This window comes from Pinus tabuliformis, chromosome 6 (genome assembly GCF_031772625.1).
Source record: "Pinus tabuliformis cultivar Carrire ecotype Pingquan chromosome 6, CPIR1, whole genome shotgun sequence".
NCBI classification, from domain to species: Eukaryota; Viridiplantae; Streptophyta; class Pinopsida; order Pinales; family Pinaceae; genus Pinus; species Pinus tabuliformis.
Genome location: NC_142292.1, coordinates 1,826,945,871 through 1,826,954,866, shown reverse-complemented (window position 1 = coordinate 1,826,954,866; position 8,996 = coordinate 1,826,945,871). Strand labels below are relative to the sequence as shown.

The 8,996-nt window shown below is 34.3% G+C and overlaps 1 protein-coding gene across 4 annotated transcripts; it reads right to left on the bottom strand.

The window, feature by feature from the left end:
• Positions 1-385: 385 nt before the first annotated feature.
• LOC149266303 (uncharacterized) lies at positions 386-6,366 on the bottom strand. 4 transcript variants are annotated; one of them, XM_089430216.1, is made up of 8 exons: positions 6,093-6,366; positions 5,889-6,009; positions 5,716-5,765; positions 5,294-5,413; positions 4,592-4,939; positions 4,109-4,336; positions 1,631-1,744; positions 386-1,333 (listed from the first exon to the last, which is right to left on the bottom strand). In XM_089430216.1, the coding sequence occupies exons 4-8, from the start codon at positions 5,390-5,392 to the stop codon at positions 620-622; spliced, it is 1,503 nt and encodes a 500-aa protein (XP_089286342.1). In that variant the 5' UTR covers positions 5,393-5,413; positions 5,716-5,765; positions 5,889-6,009; positions 6,093-6,366; the 3' UTR covers positions 386-619. The 4 variants fall into 4 exon arrangements, with proteins under 4 accessions (XP_089286342.1, XP_089286345.1, XP_089286348.1 ...); XM_089430219.1 differs by having other exon boundaries at positions 5,294-5,431; positions 5,889-6,366; XM_089430222.1 differs by lacking the exons at positions 5,889-6,009; positions 6,093-6,366 and having other exon boundaries at positions 5,294-5,431; positions 5,716-5,882.
• Between the last annotated feature and the right edge of the window lie 2,630 nt (positions 6,367-8,996).

Here is an 8,996-nt window from a genome sequence, read left to right as displayed (position 1 = left end):
TAGCATAGTCTTTTTTAATTTATAACTGTCCTTGAACCAAGTGTCCACACTATGAGTTGCATTCCTATGTCATTAAAGATTTGCCTCTGGCTTTAATACACAACACAATCACCTTGCTGCTCATCACTGAACATATATTTGTGAGCTGAAAGTTTTGTGTAGTTAAGCTCTATTGCGTTTGAAGGTTGTAAGAAAGGGAAGAATTTTTTTAACTCTAGTCAATTTAAGAAAAAGGAAACATTGTTAGCTTAATTTTTTGAAGTTAAGTGGATTGCGTCAAATGTTGTCTCCTTTTTTATTAACAATGATTTTATTATATTGGCCATGGTATAATGGAGACTATGATAATTGAGATCAATGCAATGGAATGGACAACAGGAAGATATGATATTGTAATATTTTCCAAAAAGAAAGATCAGCACTGTCAATATCATTTCCAAAAAGCCTATAACAAGATTTTTGAAATTGAGCCATCTGCTTCATGCTATCATCCTTGGACCTTGGATAAGGTCATAAGCTGCTATTTATTGTTTTTACATGAAATTGAAAGAAATATTAAAATCATGAAGGGATATCAAATTAGGTGAGAAGATCTATAGTGTGTCGAGTATTATATGCTTCAAACAGAAGTAGAAACGGGAATAGATGTGGATGTAGCTGTGATAGTTTCTTTTGGTTTGGTAGAGTCATTCCTTGAATGGTGAATTTTGGCCTTGGATGATTGAGTTGTTGACATGTAATTCGGAATCCGAAGCTTGGTAGATCCACTTCCAGAAGATTTGAATGTACTCCGAGCAAGTTTGGAATCAAAAGTAGTATTACTGCTATCAGCTGCTTTAGGACTGCCATTACAAATGCCATTGGAACCACAACTTTCTTCATTCTGAGTCACATCTTCTTTGCCTTTATCTGTAAATAAGAGTCTTCTTTGAACCATATGATCACCTTTTGTATCACCCTCTGCATCTGCGCACTTATTCATGGCTTTTCCAGCTGAAGGGCATTCATCACCAGAAGAAGATGTTTTACATGGTGTTTCAGACAATTTGCTTTTGGCTGGGGATGGGATTTTCATGGTCATGGAATTGTATGGCACTGGTCTGGTGGGAGATTGGGCCTGCTGATTCGTAACAGTTTTCTTCTTTCTGATTTTTCCATATTGAGGTCGCTCATGTTGGTCATCATCCAGATATTTTTTCAGAATGTCTTCTTCGGTATTGTCAGATGGACGAGCTGCCATCCATCTTTCCAACCAAGTCCAACCCAAGTGAGGCTGGTTTGGATCAATGCAATCGCCCACAGTTTGATTCTTCCTATGCGTACAAACTCTTAACTTTAAATCACATAAAACGTTAGCAAAAATTCTTATCAGTCAAGGTACACGCTGACAAGATGCAAAACTAAACATAAGGTCACAGAAAATGCTGCAAAACTCGTATCTATATATTTATTGTCATTTAGAAACTGCAACACAAAATTGCTGACCTATTATTAGTTGAAGCTTAAAGATGTCCATAGTTATAGGGGAGCAGCTCTGATGCAAACCATAATATTTTATGCAAATGTATTTTCTTTTGTAACAAAATTTTTGTAGAAACCTTTCATTAAAAGTCATGAAGGGTATCGATACCTGTTGTGAAAAAGCGTAGGCTAAAGCCTTCTCCCTTCTCATAGCCGCCTCCTGCTTATTCTGCAATTTGGCCTGTAATTCATTAATTGTAGCAGGGCTATGGTCCCATTCTTCCTGAATGAAAAAAACGCAAATCAGGTGTCATGTTAATCCCAGCAATATATTTATAGGTAGCAACTTGTCCTAATTCAACCGGAAAAATTAAAATAAAAAAACACAATCAAGGTACAAAAAGCTATCAGATTAGTAAGTGTCCTAAATCAATCCAAATAAGAAAAAATACACTTGAGCTACAAACAGCCATCAGAAAGCACTAGTCAATTTGGGTTATCCCAGGTAGTTGGGTAGAATGGTTGTTATCTCCCCCACCCAGGTTCAATTCCCTGTGAGTGACATGAAGATAAAAAATGTTGTTGTAATGGCTATGTGCCTATGAATATTGTTGTATTGACCCTCACTCTCGCCCTCGGGCTGAGAGAGAGGATGATTTCCTATCACAAAGCACTAATAAGTTTATATATTTTGGATACCCATTGCAGTATCATGAAATATCATTTCCAATAGAAGCTGGGGAAACTTAGAATGTAAACATTGTATCAAGTGTCATGTGATAATTTTTACTTTGTAATTGTTTTCCTGTCATGATCAGAAAAAAATATCCTTTTTCACTGTGTTCACCTGGTACTCCAAACGTTTCAGAAGGAAACACCTAATAACGGTAAAGATACTGAAATTATTCCAATCTAACTAAAATGTTACGAAACAAATTGGCTAGAGTGGGAATATATATCCAGGAGCAAAGAGGTTATTAGGAAGTAACAAAGCCACTTCACTGAATATTTGTGAATCCTTTGAAGAAAAGACGGAAATGATTAGACTTATTGTTTAGATCTTCTGGAAAAAATCACATTGAGAACAAAGGGTCAATGATTAGACTTATTGCCCCTCTCTCCCACAACTAGAGGGAATGGTGGTGGAGTTATGGGGTGGAATATCTGACGGTAGATGTCAGGTTAATTTAGGGTTTTTTGCCCTAGAAGGCAACCCTACGTTTGTATGAGGGAATAGTATTGCGTCTGGGTATTATTCTGTATCTATTCCTATCTTTTGCTAGCACTTGATCACAAGTTTTGACTCATAGTCTTATTTTCATCACATGGCATAATCTTGTAGAGATGCTTTCTTACACAAGTATATGAACTAGTGTAGGTTGTTTTACAATGGGAGCATGTAAAATTTGCTGTTCCAACCCTTTCTCTTCTCTACTTTTACAAGGATGTTGAACAGTAGAGATTTTTTTTTTTGCGAAGAAAAGCTAGGGAGTGATTTTTTTTTTGCGGGAACGTGCTCCTGAAAATTGCTCCCAAATGGGAGTTATTCGGGAGTGCGCTCCCAGGGTCGCTGCCTGAGCGCTTCCATCCAGAGTGCACTTCGGGAGCAGGAGTGCAGGAGGGGGGGTGCGCTCCCCTGCAGCACTGATCCAGCTCATATGATTATTATTAAACTAACAGCAGTACTCTCTTGCGAGTTCCTTGTACTTTTAAAGGAAGAGAAGCAGGACTGCTCAAAACTAGCCATTATTATCCTTTTAACAAAATCTACAACCCATGTTTCTATTATGGATTGAAAAAATTATATCATGAATCAATCTAAAGGTCAGAACCGTAAGATGTATAACCAGAAGGAAACTGTTGCCACGTTTGAGAAGGTCATGCTGTCCCCCTTCGGGACAACAGTGATGGAATCATGAAAGAATCAGCAAATATGTAATTGCAATAATTGTCAGATGTGTGTGCTGATGATGAATTCACAATTCAATTTAATTGGCAAAATTAGAACTTGTTATCATTCTTCTAGGCACAGCTGGAAGTTATTGCCAATATCGCGCTTCATTGGCAAGGTATAGAATGACAGAGCAGTTGTAATGAATTGGACTGACTATTTTACAGTATAAATTTCACACAATTGGTGATTAGGATCTACGATCAAATATCTTGTAAAGAAATTCAAATAATATTTAAAAATTAAAACACCTTTTAATTCTCTGTAGACAGAAAATTACTACTTTAAGACCTTTTAATCCCCTGTATGCAAAGGCTTACTAGCGTAAGTCCCTGATTGATTCACACTTATCTATTTTGATTCAGGAAATAGTATAATCCATCTGTTCAACAATCTAGTTTGGCATGGTTGGTTAGTGATGCAATTGCCACCTCACCTTCTTAATCCAGAACCTCAAACAAAAAAACTACTGAGTTCAGTGGACCTAATTAACACAATAGAGAAGAAATTAACGGCTTAAGAGGTTGTTTGCCTGTCAAATTTGAAATTTCTTCTTCACTATAGTCTACCAAAAGAAGTCTGTGTGGACATCTTAAAACAGACCTTAAGGTTCCATTAAGAACAACTTAGATTTTATAGGCAAATCGATATCTGTCTTGGTAACAGAAATTGTTATAGTTTCTTCTGATTTTCTACCTGTGATTTGGCATTATATGCCTGCAGTTGACGCTTCTCCTGAATCTGTTTCTGAACAGCTAACCCTTCTTTGGACATCTGAACCTGCCTTGCACGGACTCGAGCTTGCACTTTTATAAGAGCTTGCACGCACCTTGAAGTCATGGCTATTTGCATTTTCTTCATTTGCTCGTGCACCAGATCTGGAACCCTTGTATCAACTTTCATACATCTAAGAGCACGCCGACACTTCCAAAATCCACACATATTCGTACATTAATATAATGATTTGTGTCAGTTATACAATTTTTAGGCTATCGAAAGAGTAAAGAATCTCATGGAAATAAATGTCTCCTAGATAAAAGTGGAATTTATGATCTAATAAGCATGGAGTTATGTTCAAACCCTGAGCTTCACCATTTCAAATCAAAAGCACATGAACTAGAAACATTGGCAATGCTGTAAAATGCAAACGCAAAAGATAATTGATGGGAAAGAGCATACAAGAAAACCCCTGAAGGCAGCCTGGATTACAATTGCGGCATGCTCTTCATTGGAAACTTCTTCCTGTAATTTTGTGACTGCGTTCTCATCCTCGATTGACACTTCATTGTCATATGGTTTTTCTACAACAGTTTCTGATAGTCCAATTTCTAAACTATCATCAATTGGCTTTACCACAGTAGTTTCAGACTGCAGGTCAGATTCAATTAGGGCGGATTCAAACACATCTTCATGAACACAAAGTTCTGTTTCCAACTTTTCTTTGGGATCTTGCTCATCTTCACTGCCATCCTCAGGATTATAACAGGATTGTGGTTTTCCGAGACTCCATTTACTCTTTCTCTTGTCCTGCGTATAAGGTAAATTTTAGGGGATATTCTTTTGTCGATGACCATTTCTTGAAAAAAAAGTAGTGGGCTAAAACAAAAGCTGCATTTACAAATTCTGAAAGGCCTAATAACATATTATACATCAGGAAAAATAAGGCAAAATTCAGAGTTTCCCCTGATACTAAATACTATTTCTCAGCTTTCATTCAAAACCCATATCATCTACAGCATCTTGACTATTGTGTTAAACATGAGATACTCACAGTAATGAATTATCTACAATAAATAAAAAATAGAGTGATCTGCTATAATTCCTTTCAATTTGCCATCGTATTCAAAGACACAATTGCATGAGATGAAGTTTATTGCTTACAGATTGCTCTTTTCCATTGTCTTCGTTGGGAGATCGATCTTTGGAAAAGGCCTTGGCACCCAGAATCAGGCTTTTGATAAGTTTTCTGGACTTGCCCATTACTCCTTAGACTTCATCAACCTGCATCAATTGCAATGTCTGTACATAGCAAATTCAAGAAGAGACCTATGTAAATCCTATCAATCTAGGTAGACAAGCTTGCTAAACATAGAAATGCAGACAAAAGGCCTGTTCAACCTTCAGGATGGGTGTCATGATTCATCTCCCAAATTTCTCTTAAAAGCATCATTAAACCTAAATACCCAGTTCTTGTACCAAATTGTGGAAGCCATAAACATGCATTGCTCTTAGCTTTGACATAAAAAAATTAGATGCGGAATAACATTGATTTTAAGAGCTAAATTATGTCTGCAAACACTTACAGTGCTCCGTGAGGTTGTTGCAGCCTTACTATTTAATTGCATGCTTTCTTCTGCAAGAACAACAGCAGAGACAGTCAACTTTAAATGCTACAACGGCAAAATTTTGCTAGCCTTTCATTGTTATTTGGATGAATGACGGAATGCATTTTGAGATGGGCTCTTGAACTTTTTACAGATATGGTAAAGCGAAGCAAGCTGGAACGTGCTCCTGGTAGTACTGGACTGCATGCTCGCCCCTGTTAAAAATCCCCCAAGTGTCACAATTTGATTGCTGAGCTCCCCAGTGCTTTCATCCTGTAGTTTTAATCATTAATGTTGGTTTTATCAAAGAATGCCAAACACACTAACATCAAAATTTGCATGCCAAGCCCACTAACATCCATAATTTTGTGAAGTCTGGGTCGCATTGGATCAGTGGCTGCTTCGAAGGGATGTATAACAAATTTATTCTACAGAAAGGACATTCTTGGTTGGACTCTGGATTTGAAACCATTTTCATGTGAAAAGTGGGGACCTAACTCTGTAATTTTGTTTGCATGGAAATCAGGAGAGGACAAGGGATGGAGAATCCCTGCAAAAGAAAAGGGAAAGGGACATAAAGCAAAAAGTAAATTCCATCGTCTTCCAGGTAAAGGAAAGAATATCACACAAAAGTAATGTAATGGTTAAAAGAAGTAAATATATATGTGCTGTTTAAAAGGGGTGTAAGGATGCAGTGACCTTCTAACGAATAATTATTATATATAATATGTTATTACATTTAATTAATCTAAAATGTATGTACTAAGATAATCACCACTTTTAATCATTAAATTATAATTTAACAAATTCCTATATTTTCGATAACTACTTGTAACAACTAATAAATAGATATTAGATATCCTTATTATGACTGATTTAACAACCAATCATATAACTTAAGCAACCCAATTATTCCATGTTGAAAACACCAATCACAGCCCCACCCCAACTAATTAAGGTGGATGATGTGGATATGTGACCCACTTTGGTTGGTTAGAACGCGATCACAGTTCATCATTATTGGTGTGACCCTTCTTCTTTTCAATTTACTATGATGATACGATGGGGACATTTTACTAATAATGAGATTATGTACCGGTATGGATGTTACTTGGAGAGATTTAAAATATTAGAGTGTAGGATAAGGTATATTTAATATAGATATGGGGTAAATATATAGATGTGGGGGTAGAAGTGGTTTAAGATTGTGAAATTTTGGTATTGTGATGAGTTGGTAAGGGTTTTATTTTTATAATGATTTTGATTTAAAATTTTAAATAATATAGAGTTAATTATTTAAAATTTTGTCATGTCGAGGGTTGGTTTGATTGAGTGTGATTGTTTAGATGTTTTTAGGTTGCAATTTTTTTAGACCAAAAGTCGCTTAAGAGTTGATAGGAAAATGTCGAATGTGAGTTCAATTTTTGTGATGAGAATATTGTTTATGGAACTTTCTCTATGGATTTTGACAAGTAATAAGACAATCCAAATTATTAATTTTTCAAAAAATGGTTATGAAACTTGACTTGAGTTCAATTTTTGTGATGAGAATATTGTTTATGGAACTTTCTCCATGGATTTTGACAAGTAATAAGACAATCCAAATTATTAATTTTTCAAAAAATGGTTATGAAACTTGACTTGCAAAAAAACATATGGTATTGCTCATTTTTGTCAAAATCTAGTGATACAATTTTCGGAGAGATTATAATTTTTTTCTTATTTAAAATGTGTTTTTGAAGGCATAAATAAATCTAATGTCCTAAAAAATCCATAAAAACTTTCAATTGTATAGACTTCACAATTTCAATATATAATTGCAACTTATCCGTGTAATATTTTGAATAAAATTAATTTTCAAAAATAAAAATAAAAAATTAACCTATAGCTAAAAAACAAAACTAACCTCTAGCGAAAATATTTTTTAAAGTGAATATTATTTTTTTATTTATTCTTATTATTATGATTATTCGATAATTGGGTCAGTTATTATTTTATTTATTCTTATTATTATTATTATTATGATTATTCGATAATTGGGTCAGTTTTGTACTTGCGTGACACTAGGTTGATTCCGACCATCATCATTATAATCCTTAGGTGCCTATGTATGCCCGAGGTTGATTTTGACTACCATCATTATAACCCTTAGGTGCATATGTATGCCCTTTCTATAGACACAGGTGAATTGGGAGGATTTGAACTTCAAATCTTTTGGTACATAACACTTCATTTTCATGGCCATCGCCAATTGAGCTTCCCCGAGAATTATTTTATTTTTTATCAATTAAATAAATTATTTAAAATATATATTTTATACATTTAAAATGGATTTGATTTAATTTTTTCTGTTAAAAAAATTAGTAAACCTCATAACTTATTATCGAGATCCAGAGTTGAGTCAGAAAAACTATTCGCTTAATACAACTACCCACAAACATATCCAAAATATAGCAAAATTTTAAACCTAAACAAAAAATCAATATTAATTAAAAAACACATTTCAAAATAATACTTCCACTATCAATTTAATCTAATTAACTAATTATGATTTACTTATATTTATTTAATCCAATAAACTAATTATAACTTACTTATATGATCATATAATAGATTGATTATATGATTGCACACGAGTGCACAGTTCACGCGGTTGGGGCGGTGGACTTTCTCGCTCCCCACCTGTGATCGATTCCTATTGTATGTGGCGCTGTGCGGCATCTTATATGTTTCATTGAACATGTACATCTGTATAATCTATGTGATTGATGTGATTGATCCAACAATTGTATATAATGTAAATATTGTACTCTGGGCTAATACAAGCTTCTTCAAGGGACTCGCCCCCTTTTTAAAAAATAGATTAATTATATGATTATGATATATTTCTAAAACACCTTACGTGTATGAAAAATAATATCTACACAACCTCATCCAATCCAAAAATAATTAAAACCTAAAAAAAAATATTGCAATTACAATTAGGAAATGTTATTAAACTAGGATTATTATTTATCACCATTCAATTTTTCTAAGTAGTAATTATTAAAACCCCGATTTGAGTTTACTTCTTGAAAGTATAAGATTCCATAATTGGTATTGTGAATGTTACAATTTTCTTACCTATTCGACAATGGATTTGCCATGTGACAAGGTGTGATGTTTCCTCTTCGCATGGGTTGAATTTATTTTTATTAAAAGATGGGATGATTTAAAAATGAGGGTAAGTTTTTTTATAATAGAATATTATTTTAATATAA

Bases quoted from the DNA above. Each gene is read 5' to 3' on its own strand.
- LOC149266303 (XM_089430219.1), bottom strand. From the start codon at position 5,392: ATGGGCAAGTCCAGAAAACTTATCAAAAGCCTGATTCTGGGTGCCAAG. The intron at 1,745-4,108 runs GTAGAAAATCAG...TTTTTCATTCAG, and splicing joins CATATAATGCCAAATCACAG to GAAGAATGGGACCATAGCCC. The intron at 1,334-1,630 runs GTATCGATACCC...TGTGATTTAAAG, and splicing joins CCTACGCTTTTTCACAACAG to TTAAGAGTTTGTACGCATAG.